The sequence below is a fragment of the Rattus norvegicus genome, chromosome 1, assembly GCF_021556685.1.
Source record: "Rattus norvegicus strain SHRSP/BbbUtx chromosome 1, alternate assembly SHRSP_T2T, whole genome shotgun sequence".
Lineage (NCBI taxonomy): Eukaryota > Metazoa > Chordata > Mammalia > Rodentia > Muridae > Rattus > Rattus norvegicus.
In genome coordinates this window covers 133,336,184-133,357,500 of record NC_141534.1, presented here as the reverse complement: position 1 = coordinate 133,357,500, position 21,317 = coordinate 133,336,184, and the positions used below count along the sequence as shown (strand labels likewise).

The 21,317-nt window shown below is 46.9% G+C and overlaps 1 protein-coding gene and 3 long non-coding RNA genes across 5 annotated transcripts in view; 2 read left to right on the top strand and 2 right to left on the bottom strand.

Moving 5' to 3' along the window:
- Nucleotides 1-1,509: 1,509 nt before the first annotated feature.
- LOC120097340 (uncharacterized) lies at nt 1,510-4,525 on the bottom strand. Its single transcript, XR_015647009.1, has 3 exons — nt 4,418-4,525; nt 3,729-3,769; nt 1,510-1,901 (listed from the first exon to the last, which is right to left on the bottom strand). It is a non-coding gene; the product is annotated as an uncharacterized LOC120097340 (long non-coding RNA).
- Nucleotides 4,526-5,448: 923 nt separating this feature from the next.
- Nucleotides 5,449-6,746, top strand: LOC148007712 (uncharacterized). The gene is made up of 2 exons (XR_015646987.1): nt 5,449-6,251; nt 6,358-6,746. It is a non-coding gene; the product is annotated as an uncharacterized LOC148007712 (long non-coding RNA).
- A 3,557-nt stretch (nt 6,747-10,303) lies between these two features.
- On the top strand, nt 10,304-20,413 carry LOC120097339 (uncharacterized). Its single transcript, XR_015646996.1, has 4 exons — nt 10,304-10,433; nt 13,091-13,288; nt 15,030-15,408; nt 16,191-20,413. It is a non-coding gene; the product is annotated as an uncharacterized LOC120097339 (long non-coding RNA).
- Nucleotides 12,152-21,317, bottom strand: part of Adamts17 (ADAM metallopeptidase with thrombospondin type 1 motif, 17) — a 321,560-nt gene continuing 312,394 nt past the window's right edge. For both annotated transcript variants that reach the window (XM_087655318.1, NM_001432137.1), the window contains 2 exon segments: nt 16,144-16,321; nt 12,152-14,909 (listed from right to left, as the gene is read on the bottom strand). In XM_087655318.1, coding sequence (XP_087511444.1) covers nt 14,743-14,909; nt 16,144-16,321 — 345 coding nt within the window. In that variant the 3' untranslated portion in view covers nt 12,152-14,742.

Genomic DNA, 21,317 nt, shown 5'->3' with positions numbered 1-21,317 from the left:
AGATTAAACTTAATCATAGATTAGCATATGCGGAATGGGACACAGTTTGAAAAGGGGTTGGTTGTACACTCAGTTTCAGACTTCCTCTGGAGGGATAGGAAGTGCCTCCTCCTCCCCCAGGAGCTGCTGTGCCTGGAGCTCTGTTCGGCCATTGGGTCTTTGAGCACCTCCCCTCTGTCATTTCCTTTTTTCTGGCCTCTGGAGGGACTATTAGAAAGAAGTTCACAACTTTCAAAATATCTTTGCTCTTCCTTATCTGTATTTCCACTTTTGAACCTTCCTCTGTCCCTCTGTGCTCTCTTCTGGTAAAGTTCTTCTGTGTTACCTTTCACTCTGAGGCCTCTGTTTGATTCCTTTAGCTCTGGGTTTCATCTGCTGTTTCGACTTTGGCGTTTTACTAGCTTTGCTTGTCAATTCCTGACTTTTCCTCTCAGATCTCTTTTTCCTTCTCTCCTTGATCTTTCCCATGATTTCCCGTTCTTTTTAAAATATGTGCTCCCCTTTATCTCTTTGAACGCCCCAAAATAGCCACATGAAAGCCAAGCCCACATGTGCACCTGGCTGTGTGCAGACAGGTTGTCTGTCCGTCATGACCTCTAGGTAGCTCTTCAGAGACAGACCTGGCAGGCTCTTCACTGCGCCTGGCGGTCACTGTGTCTGTGAAGCAGTGTCACTGCGTGGTGCGATGTCAGAGGTACAGAGTTCATCTGAGGCCATTTGTGCAGGAGGCAGTCAAACTCAGAGGAATTGGCTTTGGCCAGTCAGATCAGAAGGGCAGCGGATCTGATTTCTCCGTGGGCAAAGGTTTGTTTATCCTGAGCTCAGAGCCAACCATCCTATTAGTTTTGAGCAGACTTAAATATTTTTCCACATTTGGGCAGAGCATCTCACCGGCCAGAGGAAGGGGAGAATAAACATATTGTTCTAACTCTCCATCCCAGGGTGGGGGCTGGGCACTATTCATCTCTTGTCCCTCCACCCTGCATCTATTACACTGCTCCATAAAAGTTTATGGATTTGCATTGTAAAAAGGATAGTTAAAATATGAGTCATCGCGGCAATAAATTTTATATACCATAACTTGTATCTTCAGATGGGTGTGGCAGCTCCCTTGGGAGCCTCTCGCCCTAATTGAGCGTGTGATTATTGTTTCGGTTGATACAGAGACCCTGTTAAAATCATCCCAGGGCCATTAGGTAAGCCACAGTAGATCACTCCACATCAACTATGTGGTACCGCGCATTGTGTATGTGTATGTGTGTGTGTGGAGGCATATATACAGAACGCATTTGTAAATTTATGATGTAATACATGTGGGTATATGATCTGTTTGCTTTGCAAAAGAAAATATTAGCAAAGACCATTAACGCATCAAACCAACTCCATTGGAACATCACCACATCCACAGGCGTTTCCCTTTTCCCGGTCCATCTAATAAAATGGCATTTGGTTTCCACCGAGCTTTTAAAACCTGTCAGGATTTGATAGGTCAACAGTTATAATTGTATGTTGACTTTGCGATGTCCTATTTTAATGACATGTTAATACATCACAATCCTTGGCCCGGACGTTCAGGATTGCTGCTTTGTAACTGTCAGCCGGCATGTTAAAGCTAACCTTGGTGGCGAAAAAGACAGTTGCAGGAGATATGTCTTTAGTTGAACGTTCGATTGGCACACACAGCAGTCATCTAGAAGTGAGTGCTCAGAGACTCTAAAACTTCTAAGGATCGGCGAGTTTGCAAGGATCCTGGTGAACAGCTGCATGGTGCCTTTTAAAAGGGGGGGGGGTCTTGGCATAGTGAAAGCATGGAGGAACACAGGCCTGGAGACCAGTGGATGGGTCCTTAGTGGATGGATTTGGATCTTGATGGAACTGAGTCAAGGTTGTGTGATCCTGACCTGGAGAGGGAGAGAAAGAAAGGAGAGATAATGGAGAGAGGAAATAACAAGGCACAGAAGAGACAGGAGGAGAGTAACTAGCAAGCATTTCAGGGAGAATGGACTGAGGGCAGTGAGAAGGAACTTGTGGGAAACTGAGTCAGGGTACCCTGCCCTTCCTGGTCTGTGTAAGGTGGGCTGCAGGGCTGTGTGAAAGTGCTGGGCTGTGTGTACACAGCAGAGACTGCTGGCCAGACTGACACTTACCTGGTGGTTCTGCCAGAAAGGAGCCCTACATTGACTTATGCTGTCTGCCTCATTGGGCCCTCTACATTGTCCCATGTGTGGGACACTCAGGAAGGGTGTCTGAGTCTGAGTGGATAGTCTGTTCCAAAGGAAATCCAGTTTAACTTCTTGGTTGTGCGTTGAGCATCTCCTTTGAAGTGTTAGAGCTGGTCAGGCTCTAGAAGGAGCTGGTTTCCTGAGAAGGGCTTGGAGGGGCAGGAGGACATGGACCCAGGGCTGTGAGTGTAGACTCGCTTCTGAGGAATCCCACTGTGGGCTTTATGTCACACAGGGCCCTGGCCGGTTACATGGCTTGTCCTGACAGCACTGTGAACCATATGCTTAGCTTTATCTGTGAAATAACTGATGGTGGTATATCGGTTCGCCTTGCCAAGACCCTTACTAAGCCACTGGGTTTCCTTGACTCACTGGGTGCTCGTCTTGTTTTCCTGACGCATTGATGATGAGGAGAGAAAATGTGGAGGGTCACAGAGACCATTTGAAAACACTTATCTGCATTGTCAAAGGGAGGCTAACTTGCAGGAAAGAATTTGAAAAATGGCAAACATCTTTTTTTTTTTTTTTTTTACTTAAAAGCTGGTTGTCAAAGTAATTGTTATCACTTGAAGTGTAAACCCAAGCAAACAAGCAAACAAGCAAACAAACACAAAATAAAACCAAACCAACCCCCCAAGATCTGCACTGAATTTAGAGAGTATTTTCATTACCCTGTATAGGATGATGTCATTATGCAGCTAGGTGGGTCCAGGATAAGGCGTAGCCTATCATTGGATGAGAAGGAAGGAAAAGTCTAGGAAGGAGAGGATTCAAGATGGAGACAATGGAGGAAGACGATTCTGATCCAGGTGGCCTGGCTCAATTTTCTCTTGTCTAGATGGGCGGTTTCTATCTTTATTAATTGGCAGTGAATTTATTCTGTGGATGTATTGTGGTTTGGGAATTTAATTGCTAAATTACAAGTTTCTGGAATTTTGATTCTACTGGGCTAAAGAGGACAGTGTGGGAAAGAAATGGCTGAAGGCAGTTGAAGCGTGCGGATCTGGTTCTGTTGCCCGTATGGAGTGAGAACATGCAAGGGCCTGCAGAAGGAGGTGTGTGTGTGTGTGTGTGAGTGTGTCTGTGTGCACGTCTGTGTGTGTGTGTGTGTGTGTGTCTGTGTGCATGTCTGTGTGTGTGTGTGTGTGTCTGTGTGCATGTCTGTGTGTGTGTGTGTGTGTCTGTGTGTGTCTGTGTCTGTGTGTGGTGTGTGTGTGTGTGTCTGTGTGTGTCTGTGTCTGTGTGTGGTGTGTGTGTGTGTGTGTGTCTGTGTCTGTGTCTGTGTGTGTGTCTGTGTGTGCGTGTCTCTGTGTGTCTGTGTGTGTGTGTGTGTGCATGCGCACATGCCAGGCATGGTAACCAATGCCTAGGGAACTCCGAGGAGAAGATGGTTAAAAGGGAGGCAGCCGGGAGAGAGCGGCTTGCAGACTGCATGGTAGAGTAGCAGCCAGAGTGAGTGGGTCTGGCTCGCCGGAACTGATAAAAAACATTCCTTTTCAGTCTTACCGCAACACCCTTATACAAAGATCTTCTGGTACATTCTTTACCTTCAAGAGATGCAAACAACAGACACTGGAATTAGTAGAGGGCAAGTGTATTTATTTAATGTATACTTCTGCTGCACACTGGGGACCCAGTGTCATAGAAGAGGGACAAGGTTTCTGTCCTGGTGCAGAGACATGTCACCCCAAAGTCAGTAGGAAGACGCTAAAGATCAAGACAATATTTCTGCTCCACCATCACCCCTTTCTAATTTTTCCTTTTTTTAAAAGATGTATTTATTTTTATATACGTGAGTACACTGTCGCCATCTTCAGACACACCACAAGAGGGCGTCAGATCTCATTTTACCGATGCCTGTGAGCCACCACATGGTTGTTTGGAATTGAACTCAGAACTTCTGAAAGAGCATCCAGTGCTCTTAGCAGCTGAGTCATCTCTCCAGATCTAATTTTTCCTTTTTTAATTAAACCAAAAAAGTTGAATGGTGGCATTTAGTCTAGGCTCTGCCCCACAGTTACCTAGCAATAGCCAGGTGTGCCTGACTCACTAAAGGGCCTGGCTTGCTTCTCTCTCTCTCTCTCTCTCTCTCTCTCTCTCTCTCTCTCTCTCTCTCTCTCTCTCTCCTCTCTCTCTTCCCCTCCCCATGCCCTAAATAAACTCTATTCTACACTATAACATCATATGGTTGGTACCTCAGAGGGGGAAGGGAAGCCTCAGCACAGGCCCACAAAGGCACCCCCTTCCCCACACCGTATCACAGCCCCACCATATCTCTGGTCTCTCCCATCTTTTTTTATAAAACACAGAAGACACATTAGGGGGATTGCTTAGGGAATGTCTACCTGAAGAGTCACATTTGAATTGTGACATGCCAGGTGCACGTGTATGAGGACTGGGGAAAACTGCAGGGGTGGATGGGAACATTGCAAACATGGGGACAACATGGGCTCAGAGCAGGGAGAGAGTGAAGGGACCGCAGGGCACAGTGGAGCCTGTCTGACACGGTGTGGGGCAAACACAGGGAGGCAGTGGAGGGAGGCAGGAGGAGGACCAGGACAAGCTAGTGGAGGAGATTAGCAGGGAATGCTCTGTTCTTGCTTTATGATTCTCCTTTTATTTTCTCTCCTTCAAATATACCCTGGCTGTGATATGGAGAAGGTCTTAAAGGCGGGAGAGATGAAGGGTTATGAAATTCTATGTGTTTGCATTCCCTCAAAATTCATGTATTGAAATTAATCCTTAGTGGGATTAGGGGATGGGGCCTTGTAGAGTTGTTGGGGTCCCGTGTCTGCTCCTTCACAGGGCTTGGCGCTCGGGGAGGCGGGTCGCGGGAAGTTGACAGTGCTTGCCACGCCATTGCAGGGTGGGTGCCGGGCTGTGGGAAGCCGCTGGACACCGCTCTGGGGGTGAGGAAGCACAGTCTGAGGTGTGGGACACAGCCCCGAGATGACTCGGAGTCCCCAGTCCTGCAAGGAGGCCAGGGCTGTCGAGTTCTCAGGCTCTCGGGTATCCGGTGCCACTAGGTGCTGCAAAAGAGCTGAGAATGGAGTGGGGGTCTGTGACCTGGATTTAGCCCAGGCCCGAGGGGGAAAAGGGCTGAGGGGGAAAAGAGGGGGCTATGGCTGGTCCCAGGTCCTTGGTTTTACAGTGATGGGCTGCAAGCTTGGTAGGGGTGGTGGCTGGGGCTGGGAGCATAGAGAGACTTTCTATGGGAGATTAGATGGTGGTTCTGTCAGCGGCAAAGGCCTTCTCTGTGGCTCTCCACAGTGGATCCCAATGAAAAGAGGCAGTCCATGGCTTTAAAGCATTTATTGTCATGGCTGGCGAAAGGTGGATGAGTAAAATTGATGTGTTTATAAAAAGATAAAGCGGGGACTATGTCCTATGGAGGTGTGATGAGGTATGGGGGAAGGGGGTGCCCCTGCTGCACATGCTGAGACATCCCTTCCCCTGAGGGACCAGTCACATGATGGTATAGTACAGAATAGAGTTCATCAGGGCATGGGGAGGGGAGTCAAGAGGGTAGTAGAGGCAGAGAAAGGGGGAAGGAAAGAGAGGGGGGGGAGGGGTTAAGCAGCCCCTTTTATAGTGTCAGGCATATCTGTCTGTTGCCAGGTAACTGTGGGTGGAGCTTAGACAGAATGCTAACAAAAAACATACCCCACTTCTCAGGGTGGGCCTGAGATTAAATATCTTTTGTAGGGAGCAGTGTCTGGGAAGGAAAGTTCAATGGCTAAGCCTCCAGGCCTTTAGGTACCTCATTATAATGGAGAACTGTCTTGAGCTTATGTGGCCTGTGGTCATGTCTTCTACCTGTGGAGGGGTTTGGGGCATTGCACTTATGAGACTGATGGCCGCAAATCTATGGAGAGCCGAGGCTAGTGATAGGGGCTTGGTTTCCTAGGAGTCAGGCTAAATGCCTACCATCCCTTGAGGGTCACCGTGGTTTCTAGCCTTAGTTCAATCAGGAATCAGGCTGACTTTCATAGTCCCACAGGGCCTCTAGGAAGAGATTCAGCCATGAAGGTGAGGCCGTCAGTAACAAGGTTCATGGATCTTTAACTAAGAGTCCTAAGAGATCTGAATTTATCCTGACACTGGCAACTTGAACTTTGGCCTTCTATCCCATCAGCCACTTCTACTGTGTGTATTGTACACCATCCATTCCAAGGTGACTAAAACTGAAGCTACAGCAGGACCACAGCAAGGAGCCCGTGACCCTGCATCTGGTGATAGCAGAGATACAGAGAAGCAGACGAGATAGAAACATCTGGAGACAGACACCGGTGGCATCTGTTGGCAGTGCACTCAGGCTCTCATCACCTGCCAAACCTGTTCTCTCACTCTGTCATGATGCTCTCTCTGCTGGGGACTGAGGTACTGGGAGGCTGGCAGAACTCAGGGCAGTGAGCCTCCAACCAACAATTCTCCATCTTGGAGACTGGTTCTACAGACCCTAAGCTTGTGGTCCTCAACCTACCTAATGCTGTGACCCTCTAATACAGTTCCTGTTGGGGTGACCTTCAGCCATGAAAGGGTTCCCATTGCTACTTCATAACTAATCTTGCTACCATTATGAATCATAATGTGATTGTAATCTGATGTGCAGGATATCTGATATTCAACCCTCCTGGAAAAGTCATTTGAGCCTAAAGGGGTCTGGACCCACAGGTTGAGAACCACTGTTCTAAATTAACATAATTGGTTCCATGACTAGTCCTAGTGAGCAGATCCTAAAGTGGGGATTTGGAGCAACAGTCATCTGGATGCAAGGGCTCCCCTGGAGGACAGAAGCCTCTATGGGGTCTGTGGCTGACCCTTCCGTGATGGCGAATTAGCTCAAGTCTTTTGAAAGACGTGTAGAAGTAGAGATATGATTGATCAGGCCATGATACAATGGCACTTGCTAAATATTAGGGAAAAGGGCTGCGGTTGATTAATTACTGATTGAACATGAAGTCCGCCTTCAGATAGCTTCCTTGGCAGCATAAGAAATCCAACTGGAGGGCTGGGGGCAGGGCTTCTGGTTTTGAGGCAGAGCCCATGTAAACCACGGCAGTCTTGGCACTTGCTATGTAGACCATCAGCGATCCACCTGCCTCTGCCTCACAAGTGCTGGGATTGAAGCTGTGTGTACCATCCCCGGCAGGCCATATCTTTAACATAAGATAGGGAAATGACAGAGCTGAGATTAATTAGGAGTGCAGCACAACGGCGCTAGATGCTTATCGTGTAAGTGTGTGGGTATTGGCCCTGTATGTATGACTGAACCACTTTCGTGCATGCCCATGAGGCCAGAAGAGGACATCAGATCCCTTGGAACTGGGGTTATAATGGGTGAGAGCTGCATTGTGAGTGCTGGGGTTCTAACCAGAGTCCTCTGGCACAGAGGCCAATGTTCTTAACTGCTGCAATCATCTCTCATACGTGTATGGTAGTTCTTAATAGAAACTGGGAGATAGGTTTATTAAAATGAGTGGAAATGCCAGAGTAGAGGCAGGAAAAGGTCATTACCAGTAGAGAGACAGTCAATAGAATCATCTGTTAGGGCAAGATAGGTGTGGTACGCACAAGGGCCTGACTCAGTTTTACACTAAATAACAGGGGTGGGTGATCACAAGAACAAGTGTTCTCTTATAAAGTCATTTCACGTTCTCCGATTTCCACCCTTGGCCAGCTTTCATGCTCAGAGTCTGTGGACTGAAGGCAAAGTTGGGTCTCAGGAACAAAGCTAAGAAAAATGTCCGTTTCAATCATTCTCCTGAAGGAGTCTCCAGTCGTTTTCTTGTGTAAGGAAAAGTGCTAGACATTTAGATTACTGGAACTGTGTTGTAGCCAGGAGCCAGTGTGACCCCATAGTTTCCCCTTCAGAAGTAAAATAATGTATAGTGCTGATTTGGGACCATTTTGGTTTATAGTGGTTTGTGGGTCCATGAAGCCACCCAATGATCATCTGCCCTGACTGACTACAGAATTAGAATGGATGGGCCATAAAGAACCATTATAGTGAGGCCGGCCAGGCGAGCAGGTGAAGCCCACGGAACTGCCTTCCTCTCCCTAGGCACAAGAGTAAATTGTGATATTTAACCTAGTAGGAATGTCAATTTATTGTATGTTTTCTGGAGCTGAGGATAGAGTGTAGTACTTCGTGCATGCTAAGCATGTGCTCTCCCACTGAGCCATCCAAGCTGGCCCTGAGAAGGTCACGTTTTAGCGTGTTGCTTCAAGATGTAAAGAACAGAGCAGGAGATGGAGTCTCCAACATACTCCCAGGTAATGGATGTCTTGGCCTTAAACAGTTTAGAATACTGTCTGTTGATAGTGGACTTTCACAATTTTGTAAAATTATATTTATTTATGCATGTGGGAAGTGCATGTGCATGAACATGTCACAACATAGTGTGTACACGTGGATATCAAAGGACAACTTTGTGGAGTTGGTTCTCTGTTTCTGTCAGGATGGGACTTCTGGTCTTAGCAGTGAGTGCCTTTGCCTGCTAGGCCAGTGCATTGGGCCAGGACTTCCACAGCTCTGACCACATATTAGCCCTGGGTGAATGGCTCTGCCAGGTGTGGGATCTTGGCTAGGGCACAATGATGTGGTTTGCTTACAGGGAGAATGGCCGCTGACTGTGTACTTTTTCATCTCTAGTAGAGCAAAGCGGTTCACACTCAGGAGGGGCAGGCAATGGCGTCCAGGGAGGCTTTCCTCAGGGCCAGCGTTTAGCTTTCCCACTCTGTTCTGAAAGAGCTGACACTGCATAGAATCTGACACTCTGTAGAATCAAACCAGCGCACCACATTCAGGACATGCAGATTACTGCAGATAGGAAAGACAGCAGGTATGTGGGAGGCTATGGTAAGAAACATGCACCCCTCTTCCCAGAGCAGAAAGGGAGCCAGGTAGGGCCAGACCCCCATCATATCAGAGCAGAGGCCTCACTTTGGGATAGAATACCACACCATGCTGCATCTTGCTTCCACTGTTGAGAATGAACGACAGAGCTAAATGTGCTGACACAGGCTTCTGTAGGCCTAGCTCCTTGGGAGGCCGAGGCAGGAGGAGTAGATTACAAAAAACAAGCTTTGACAGAGTTAGAGTGAGTTCAAGGGCAGTCTGTCCTGAAGTTTTAAAGACAAGATCCTTGGGCTGGGAGTGTTGCTCAGCGGTAGAGTGCTTGCCTAGCATGGGCCAAGAAGGGCCTGGTTCCATGTCCAGGGTGAGTCCTGTGGGTACTGGGTAGCCCATGCAGAATCCAGGCTTCAGGAGCAGGACTAAGCCTACTGGAGCTGACAACACATGCCCAGAGGAAATCTCAGAGCTTATGCGGGGCCTGAGTGCTTCCCTTCCCCTACTGGTATAGCATCCATCTCTTTGCCTGTCCTATCTCTTTCTCTTGGGTACTCACAGATACAGAGAAACTGCTTAAGACTTGTACCTGGGACCACCACTGAGGAGGAACCACATCTGCACGTGCCTGAGATGATTCAGTCTTGAAGCTAGAGTCTGAACCAGATGCGGAGACTGGATGAGCCTCCAGGGCAGAGCAGCAGTGAGCTGCACATGTCTGGTTGGGCTGTGATTGATATTACATCACTCTACCTGGCTAGCTGGCCGGGAAAGCATGTCTGGGTGGGTCTGAATGTTTCACACAGACATCAGGATCAGACAACCAAGCAGACAAGACTGTCTTTAGAATGTGGGTGGGTACCCTCCACTCACTGGGAGTTCTGCAATAACAGGGCAGACGAAGTGAACTTCTTCTTTCTTCTGGCACTGGCAGTGTGGGGGTTTAAATCTTGGCTCACATCCAGACAGAATACACCAAACCAACATGGTTCCATGCGGAAAGGTTTAATGAGAGAAGAAGAATAGAAGAGGGGAGAAGTAAAGGCTGGTCATGAGCATGTGAAGGAAAAGGGGATGGGGAGAGAAAGGACAGGGACAAAAGGGAAGAGAGCAGAGAAGAGTAAGAGAGAGCAAGAGAGCAAGGAGGGGCCAAGCAGTCCCTTATATAGTTGCCAGGCAACTGTGGGGCGGAGCATACCTGGCTGTTGCCAGGTAGCTGTAGGGGTGGAGCTTAGACAGAAAACCAACGGGCACACCGGCAGGCCTGGAGCTTCCTGTGAGACTAACGACAGCTTTGGGGAGTTGCGTGTGACTTCGGGAGTTCTCAGGACTAAGGATGCTCCTTTGGGAGAGACACTGTAAGCTTTTAAAGCCTTGGATCTTAGGGAAAGGCAGGAATAGGGCTGAGCCTAGGCTACTTCATGGCTGAGAGAGCTAATGGGAAGGTCAGGAATGGGGTGCTACAGAAGCTGGGTGTGGTGACTAGTAAAGGGGAGAGCTGTCAAGGGCTGGGGAGGTCTTTAGTTGGTCTAAGGAACCTGACACTGGAAAATCATTGATGACCCATCAGAAACACTGTCAGCGCAGAGCAGGGCCTGAAAATCAGGGAGCAGGCTGCAGGCCAGTGAGGAGACAAGAGCAGAGGGCAGTATTTAGCATGGTGTGGCCTGGGAAGACTCTGAACACTGCTTCACTCTCAGACTGAATTAGGACACAGAGGCAGACAGATTTTCCTAGTGGGGATAAGGGGGCTTTTGCTGGGGTCTTTGGCAGATGACTGAGGGAGTGGAGCAAGCACTGATGCCCCATGTCTGAAGGCTCAGCTCCCTACAGTCCTCATGCCCTCCCTGAAGTTCTTGTAGCTTCCTGTTGTGTGGTCTCGAGTGGTCTGCACAGCAGGACTGTGGGAACCCAGGAGGCCGTCTGGTCTTCTGTGTTCTGGACTGTTCCACTAAATACTCACCAGTGGGTGACCACAACAGTTTCATCCAACAAACCCAGATAACACTGAGGCTCCCCTACCCAGTGTTTAAATAAATCCTTACGTTTCTGCCTCCCTACCCCCTCAGAAGTCTCTGAGGAAGGAGAAAGTTCCCCCAAGTACTAGGGGCAGGGGAGAGAAACACTAATTACAGATTTCCTGGCTGCGGGGTAAAAAATAGTCGGTCCTGGAACTCGTGCAGAAGTCAATCCAATCTACAAGTCAGAAAGCTTTAAGAGGTAGGAATTTAGTTTGGTGTTCTGGGTGTTAGGGCCTTTGGGAGGTGATCAGGATTCGATAAGGTCATGGGGCAAAGCCACCTTCACTATATCCTGGCACTTTCAGAGGAAGAGGGAACAAGGCCAGAAGAAATATACAAGCACAGGACTTCGTGTTTCAGCAGGTGATCTGTGCTGTCTTGGGACTTGGCCAGCAGCAAAGCCAGCATCATAACCTGATCTTTGATCCTCTGAACCGTGGGCCAACCTAAAGCTTTCTTTATAAAGTTACCTGTAGATGTGACAATGGGGGACTTTGAAAGTTCTCTTGGTAAACAAGTTATCTTTATTTGGTGCAAACTTTAGATGCTTTTCTGACCTTAACGTGTGCAGGGTTTTTCTTCCCACGGAGAGGGAATATCCCTCTCTCACTCCAGCTATGGCATCCTTGCTCCAAGCCAGCCCAGATGGGCTCCCAGTTGTAAAGACACAGTGCAGGTGCTGTGTCCCTGCCCTCAGGTTGTTAGGGAAGTGAGCATGTATGATGTGGCCAGGGTTTGTGCCCTAGGGTTACCTACAGCACTGTCATTCGTCAGACTAGTGAGGGAGTTGTTCCTCATTGGTACTGTCAGACCTTGGCATCCCCAGGCAGGGGAAAGGCCAAGGACCGAGGAATTTATTAGCATTCCCTTGAGGAGACGCAGGCCTCTGCCAGCATTGCATTTGCTGGTAATCTGTAGACGGGGGCCACATTTCCTCACAACCATGTTTCAGAAGCGCCAGGCTACTGTCTCAATGGGGAAGGATAACACCCCCTCCATCAGCCCCTGGGGACTGGCTTTTGTCTTCGACTTCCTACCCAGAGATCTTAACACTGTTATGGAAAAACATTTTATTACACATGTCCAACTTGCTCCCAATGGAACGATGAGTTTTTTCATGTCTAAGGGCGTCCGATGTTTGTCGTCTATTCTTCTGCGTACTTTCACAACCAGCACCCCAAACTAAAACAACACAAAACAGAGCCCACATATACAGTACTGAGTGTGAGTTAACTAGTGGGAACTATATACATTTGACTTTAAAATGGCGAAAGAGCAGAGCTTAGGTCACCACCACGGCTCCTCTCCTGTGTTCTGATCTATCAAGCCACAGACGACGGCGAGTGGTTTGTCCTGCACCAGTACGAATAGCACCGTAAGACTGAGAGACGCTAGTGACACATCTGTGGGCCCACGGGGGTACAGTACTCGAGTGACAGTGTGGGTCTAACACAGGGACATCACCATTGTGACCCCAGAGCTTTGATGGCAGAATGAAAGCGTGGTGGAGTTCAGTGATGATACCAGCATTTGCTCAGAAAGCGCATGCGTGGGGGGGGCTTAACGTTTATGGTGTGGGGCTCCTTCAGGTGACAGACAGCTTGGGGTGGGGACATCAGAGGCACCGGGGACAGTGCACAATGATGGGGACTTGCTCTGCCTAGGTGGGTCTCTGCAGATCCACAAGGAAGACTATGTGGCCCCCTGAGCTGGCTCTCATTGCTCTCTGGCTCCAAAATATGAATGTCTTTGGGTAAACTAACAGAAGCTGTATGGTGGAGGGAAAATTGATAGCACCTTCCCTTCCACCTCCGAAGCTCCCTAGAATTTATGGGTTTTCGAAATAGCCTGGGGGGGGGTCTGCTGGTAACCAGGCCTGAGCTGGGGGTGGGGTGGGGCAGTGTTTAGCACAGCACCGGGGTGACCACCAGAGGGTTACTTCACCCTGACACTCTCAGAGCACCTAAGGAGTCTTCTCAACACTCCTTTCTCAGTTCAAGTGGAACCAAACAGTTTCCCTGCCACCCTGACCTCGTCTGTGTGATGGGCTACTGAAAACTAAGACAGAACTAAACCAAACGAAAAACAGAAACAGCACCAGTAATAAATCAAGAAGCACTCGGAGATGATCCCATGGAAACTGCCAACGAGAGAGCTTCCGTCTGCAACCAGGAGAAGATGGGCCTCTCAAGGTAGTTCACAAGCACCCATGAAAACCCTCGAGAGGTGGGGCAAAGCCAGCCTCCTGGGTAGCCAGGAGTCTATCAGCTGGTCTGCTCTTGGAGAGGTCAGTCTGGCACTTCTCTGGCCTTCTGGAGATGGGAAAGTTCTGTGGCTAGAGTGATGGCATGGGGAGGGAAGAGAGGACCTTCTCTGTCTTTCCATGCCACGTCCAGATAGGTCACTGATGACAGCTATGAACAGTGAAGGCGCTAACCGTGACACATTGGCTGGAAGGCGGCCTGATGGATGTGTAGCAATTTTGGCTGTATGGTATTCCTCCACAAGTCCCGGCACATCTTCCTTGTGTCCAGATATTGAAGTCAAGCCTTATGCTGCAGAACCCAGGACTGATGTGTGTCCTCAGATGTCCCAAGCGTCATCCTAACTTCAGAGGAGAGGCCAATGTCAATGGAAAGCTACTTTGCCAAGTTGTAGCATGTATATAAGGTACAAAGCCAAAGCGAGTGCTGGCCAGAGTGGATGTGCCAGGAGGCACACCCCTGGGGAGCTGAGGGCATCTTATGTCAGGAGGCGACCCCATGGACCATGCATGAATGTCCCATTTCATAGCACCTTGAAGAGAGACTCCCCTGTTTCCCTGTGAGATACACAGCTGAGCTCCGAAAAGCAGACACCTTCCTTCCCAAATTCACCTCTTCGGGAACGTTCTCCCACACAGGTGGTGTGCAGAGCTGTGTGGCACTGGATTTCTTGTTGGTCTATTCAGATTTGAACTCTCAGGGGCAAGATTTCTAAGGCAATTTCTAAGGCTTGCGAGGCTATGTTTTTGAGATGGGCAGAGACCAAGTCTTGATTCTTGTGTTTGTAGGAAGGTAGCTCATCTTTCTTCCAGAGAAGCCATTAGTGGAGGCTGGTTGATCAGGGCACTGCTGACTTTCAGGAGAGAGCCCCCTTAAATGCGGTATCTCATTTCCACAAAGCTACATCAAGCCCGAATTCAAATGCAACACCAGAACAGAAGCACTAAATGTTCTCGTTCTCTCTCTCTCTCTCTCTCTCTCTCTCTCTCTCTCTCTCTCTCTCTCTCTCTCTCTCTCTGTGTGTGTGTGTGTGTGTGTGTGTGTATGTGTGAACAATTATTATCTGCCAGAGGTGTCCCCCTTTGAGGTACATAGGAGCTTGGAAATTAAAATTACTTTATGACTCTTGTGTAGTTTTTCCTTAGAAAGCCATCCAGTGGCTGTTAACAATATATTACGTTCAAAGGACCAATGGCAGTGTCAAGCCTGCTCTCTAGCTCTAGGCAGCTGAATGCTTGAGGCGGCCTTGCAGTGGGAAGAGAGGAGTGCTTTGGGGGTCCTGGCTGCAGGGCTGGTGTGCTTTTGGCTAGGGTGAGGGCTCTCCACTCACTGCCACGCCTCAGACCTTGAGTCAGAGCGTTGAGCAAGCACCACACTGTGCGTCACAAGCTCGGAGGAGAGGGCGGCTGGCGCATCTTGTTTGCGTAGAAGTCCCGGCAGGTCTGGCAGCAGCGCTGGTACCACCGCATGTCCTGGCAGAGGCTCTTCTCTCGGATGACCCGGCAGTACACCGTCCACTGGTCCCGGGTGCATTTGTAGGTCAGAGCAGCTAGGGGACAGTGAAAGGAACACAGAGGTTAAAGCCATGGAGAGATGCAAGACCTTCAAGTACGCATTAGCTTTGCATAGGGACCTCTAGGGTGATGTGAATGGGACTTTTCTCTTACAGATCTATGTCTGCAGCCAGCCCAGGCCCCTGACTGAGCTACTCCTGCTGACTTTTCAGAGGAAGAGACACTAGACAACTTGCTCCTGAGCCTGGAGGAGCTGGTCTATGATGGACAATACAGCTTCTGTTAGCATTTATAAAACATGGCACAGAGGACATTTATTAAAAAAGGATCCACAAAAGCATCAAGTTGAAGGATAAACATGTGTCCCACATTTCCTTCAGGGTCTTAGTCCTTTAGAGAGAACACCCTGCACATAGGAGGTCCCTGAAGTGATATCAAACAGAATTATGCTGGCAACAGACATGGGCATTGCCTCTATGAGCTCAGCCACTCTCCCCCACTGGGATGGAAGCTGCTTAGAGCCCTCCTAAGCAGGTAAGGAACTCCCCGTAGTGTGTGGTGAATGTTGTTAACCTAACAGGAGTTTGGTTCACTTAGGAGACAAACCCTAGGATATTCACCAGGAATTATCTAGAGTGGGTTAACGGAGGTTGGAAGACTCATCCTGAATGTGGGTGGTACCATTCCGGGCCTGGAGACCTGACGTGAATAAAAGGAGAGAGCAAGCTGAGAACTAGCACACATCTCTCTCTGCTTCCTGACTGTGGACACAGCATGACCATCGACCCCACTGTCCACCTACCGTGACTTCTCCATGATATGGAGTGTACCCTTAAAGCACAGCCAGAATAACCCCTTCCTTAAGTTCCTGTGGACAGGTATTTGTCAATGCATTAGATATCCCTTGGTTTATCCCAATCACTGGTTAGATTGTGGACACATAAGCAGTCTTGCTGTGAACACCAACAGTCAAACTGCCTACAAAACAATGTAACCTTTCCACCCTGTCTGTGTGCCCACCCATCATGGCACAGAGGAGCCCATGCAGATATCGTATAAGATCTTTCTAGAAAGAAGCTTGGCTCTTCACTCACTCCACACACTGGTGCAGGACTGAGGAGACCTACCTGTGCCAGCAGAAGGGTGAGGGGGATGGTCAAACACCTCTGAACCTTCTTCAGCCCTAGCAAATGTCAGGCCCCTTTAGCTTGCTCAAAGGAAATGGCTTTTTGGCTTAACTCAGAAACCGGGGTCAGGGGAGGTACTCACCAAGGCGAGGGGAGGTGATGGTGTTCACATTGATCTTCTCATTGCAGACCTCCTGGTGGCACTGTCTGTAGGCTGCTGGCTTTGAGAGAGTCGGGCACTCACTGCCATGGCGTCCGGTGACCTTGTGCATGCACTGTACCACTCTGGACTGGAGCCCCTTCCCGCAGGTGGATGAGCACTGCCAGAGACAGGGACAGCCTGAACTGAGGGTCTATGACATGATCCTCCCATACAGATGCTCCTGGGCATGTCTTTCCCAAGGACCTGCAATATCTGCATGTCAAGGATGCTCACTACCTGCTGAAAGAATGCTTCAGGACGGCATGTTTATGCCTCACTGAATCCCTAACTCCTCAGTGGCTGATATAGACAGTTGAGACTTTGCTTAATCTTGATAGACAACTTGATGAGATTTAGAATCACCATAAAAAAAATCTTTGGGCATCTCTGGGAGGCAATAATGCCTAGGTTAGGCCTAGGTGAAGAGCCACTATCCATGTGAGTGGCGCCATGCCATAGGCTGAGGTCCTAAACTGAATGTGCTAAGCTCTCATTACTTCATGTTTCCTGACTGTGGGCTCGATGTGACCAGCTACCTTTACTCCTGTCATTGATTTCCCCACCTGAAACCTGAAATGTGGCATCCACTGACCAGGGATTCTGTTCCAGCAATGTCACCGATACAGAATTGATTAAGTAAGGTACTGGGGACAGGCCACCCAGGATGAGATTAGTGTCTTTATAAGAACACCAAGACCATTAACTGAGGATGACAAGATAGCTCTCTGCAAACTAGGGGATATCAGCCTCATGTTTTGGTGACACTGTCATAAACAACTGTTCTACCAGTCTTTAAAAACAAAGCACAGAACTATGAGCAAGATGAGCTATTTGATAATTGTAAACGGTGTCCCTGGCTGTATCTAACACATACAATATTTAGAGTCCTACTTAGAAAAGAATTAGTTGTCCCTTTCCCATCTGAACCTGTGCCGTGAGCAGGTCTTGGGTGCTGGATCCACATGCAGTCCAACAACACCCAGAGGAAGCCTGACTCCTGGCTACTCTAACATGCCCAGGATCACAGCTGAGGAGGTCACAACAACTGCTCCAACACTCAGAGTAACTGGGAACCCCAGGATCCAGGGGCACAGGAACCACCCACCCAGCCATTTCCATGGGTTCCTTCCAGTCTGAACCAGTGCCCTTAGCAGACCTTGGGCACTGGCTCCACACCCAGTCCCAAAACGCCCAATGGAAGCTGCACTACCAGGTGCTCTGAAGTGCCCAGGATCACAGGATCACAGAGGAAGCTCGACTACCAGGAGATCAGACCAAGCCAGGAGCACTGGAGCTCTGACACTCAACATCACAGTTGAGGCCACAACATCTTTTCTAACACCCAGAGTAACTAGGACCCCCACAGGAACCAGGGAAACACAAAGCCCCACCCCGCCAGAGGCAGAGGCTTCTTCCAGCATGTACCTGTGCCCTGAGCAAACCCAGGGCTCTGACTCCCCACCCACTCCTGCAACACCCAGAGAAAGCTTGACTCCCAGGAACTCTGAAACAACAGGAGGTTGGTCACACCAGGATTTCAGGATCCAAGAGGCAGCTTGAAACCCAGGAGATCTGATACACCCAGGATCCCAGGATCCCAGGTTCAAGGAATCACAGGATCACAGAGACAACTAGACTCTGAGGAATTCAGATACAACCAGGACCACTGGAGGAACAGGCTCCAGTCAGAGACAGCGGGGCAGGTAGCACTAGAGATAACTAGAAGGCAAAAGGCAAGCACAGGAACATAAGCAACAGAAACCAAGGCTACACGGCATCATCAGAATGCAGTTCTCCCACTACAGTAAACCCCACTGTACCAGAAAAGCAAGATTTGGATTTAAAAATCACATCTCATGATGATGATAGAGGACTATAGGAAGGACATAAAAAAAGAAAGAAAACTCCCTTAAAGAAATACAGGAGAACACAGGTAAACAGGTAGAAGCCCTTAAGGAGGAAAGACAAAAATCCCTTAAAGAATTACAGGAAAACACAAACAGGTGAAGAAATTGAACAAAACCATCTAGGATCTAAAAATGGAAATAGAAACAATAAAGAAATCAAGATTGGAGACAACCCTGGAGAGAGAAAACCAAAGAAAGAGATCAGGGGATCGTAGATAGATGCAAGTATCACCAACAGAATACAAGAGATAGAAGAGAGACTCTCAAGTGCAGAAGATACCATAGAAAACATTGACACAACAGTCAAAGATAATGCAAAATGCAAAATGATCCTAACCCAAAACATCCAGGAAATCCAGGACATAATGAGAAGACCAAACCTAAGGATAATAGGTATAGAAGAGAGCAAAGATTCCCAATTTAAAGGGTCAGTAAATATCTTCAATAAAATTATAGAAGAAAACTTCCCTAACCTAAAGAAAGAGATGCCCATAAACATATAAAAAGCCTACAGAACTTCAAATAGACTGGAGCAGAAAAGAAACTCCTTCCATCCCATAATAATCAAAACACCAAATGCACAAAACAAAGACTATTAAAAGCAGTAAGGGGAAAAGGTCAAGTAACATATAAAGGCAGATCTATCAGAATTACACCAGACTTCTCACCAGAGACTATGAAAGCCAGAAGATCCTACATTGTAGAAAAAGCAAGAAAGTAATCTTTCAATTAACCCAAAAGAAGATAGACACACAAAAATAATCCCACCTCTAACAACAAAAATGACAGGAAGCAACAATCACTTTTCCCTAATATCTCTTAACATCAATGGATTCAATTCCCCAATAAAAAAAGACATAGACTAACTGACTGGATATGTAAACAGGACCCAGCATTTTGCTGCATACAGGAAACATACCTCAGTGACAAAGACACTACCTAAGAGTAAATGGCTGGGAAACAATTTTCCAAGCAAATGGTCCCAAGAAACAAACTGGAGTAGCCATTTTAATATCTAATAAAATTGATTTTCAACCAAAAGTTATCAAAAAATATAAGGAAGTACACTTCACACTGGACAAAGGAAAAATCTACCAAGATGAGCTCTCAATTCTAAACATCTATATTCCAAATGCAAGGAGACCCACATTCATGAAAGAAACCTTACTAAAGTTCAAAGCACACATTACACCTCACACAATAATAGTGGGTAACTTCAACACCCCACTCTCATCAATGGACAGATCATAGAAACAGAAACTAAACAGAGACACAGAGAAACTAACACAAGTTATGAACCAAATGGATTTAACAGACATTTATAGAACATTTCATCCTAAAACAAAAGAATATACCTTCTTCTCAGCACCTCATGGTTCCTACTACCATAACTGACCATATAATTGGTCACCATGGACTAAGAATGGTCTTCAATAACAACAAAAACAACAGAAAGCTCACATGTACATGGAAGTTGAACAACGCTCTACTCAATGATAACCTGGTCAAGGAAGAAATAAAGATATTAAAGACTTTTTAGAATTTAATGAAAATAAAGGGGCAACATAACAAAACTTATGGGCCACAATGAAAGAAGTGCCAAGAGGAAAAGTCATAAGTCTGAGTGCCTCCAAAAAGAAACTGGAGAGAACATACACCAGTAGCTTGACAGCACACATGAAAGCTCTAGAACAAAAGAGAAGTAAATACACCCAAGAGAAGTAGAAGGCAGGAAATAATCAAACTCAGGGATGAAATCAACCAAATAGAGACAAAAAGAACTATACAAATAATCAACAAAAGCAGGAGTTGGTTCTTTGAGAAAATCAACATGATAGGTAAACCCTTAGCCAGACTAGCCAGAGGGCACAGAGACAGTATCCAATTAACAAAATCAGAAATGAAAAAAAACGGACATAACAACAGAAACTGAGGAAATTAAAAAAAATCATCAGATCCTACTACCAAAGCCTCTACTCAACAAAACTGGAAAATCTGGATGAAATGTAAAGTTTTCTAGATAGATACAGGTACCAAAGTTAAATCAGGATCAGATAAACCATCTAAATAGTCCCATAATCCTTAAAGAAATAGAAGAAGTTATTAAGAGTATCCCAAAAAAAAAAAAAAAAAAAAAGCCCAGGACAAGACAGGTTTATTGCCAAGTTCTATCAGACTTTCAAAGAAGACCGAATACCAATACTTGTCAAACTATTACACAAAATAGAAACAGAAGGAAAACTACTCAATTTGTTCTATGAAGCCACACTTACAATGATACCTAAACCACACAAAGACCGGACAAAAAAAGAAAACTTCAGACCAATTTCCTTTATGAATATCAATGCCAAAATACCCAATAAAATTCTAACAATTCAAATCCAAGAACACATCAAAATGATCATCTATCATCATCATCAAGTAGGCTTCATTCCTGGGATGCAGGAATGGTTCAATATACGGAAATCCATCAACATAATCCACCATATAAACAAACTCATGGGGAAAAAAAACACATGATCATCCCATTAGATGCTGAGAAAGCATTTGACAAAATTCAGCACCCCTTCATAATAAAAGTCTTGGAAAGATCAGGAATTCAAGGCCCATACCTAAACATAGTAAAATTAATATACACCAAACCAGTAGACAACATCAAGCTAAATGGAGAGAAACTTGAAGCAATCCCACTAAAATCAGGAATTAGACAAGGCTGCCCACTCTCTCCCTACCTATCTAGTACTTGAAGTCCTAGCTAGAGCAATTAGACAGCAAAAAGAGATCAAAGGTATACAAATTAGAGAGGAAGATGTCAAAGTATCACTATTTGCAGATGATCTGATAGTATACTTAAGTGACCCCAAAATTCTATCAGAGAACTGCTAAACCTGATAAATAACTTCATCAAAGTGGATGGATATAACATTAACTCAAACAAAGCAGTAGCCTCCCTCTACTCAAAGGATAAACAAGTTGAGAAAGAAATTAGGGAAACAACATCCTTCACAATAGTCCTAAATAATATAAAATACCTTGGTGTGACTCTAACCAATAAAGTGAAAGATCTGTATGACAAAAACTTCAAGTCTCTGAAGAAAGAAATTGAAGATCTCAGAAGATGGAAAGATCTCCCATGCTCATGGATTAGCAGGATTAATATTGTAAAAATGGTCATCTTGCCTAAAGCAATCTACAGATTCAATGCAA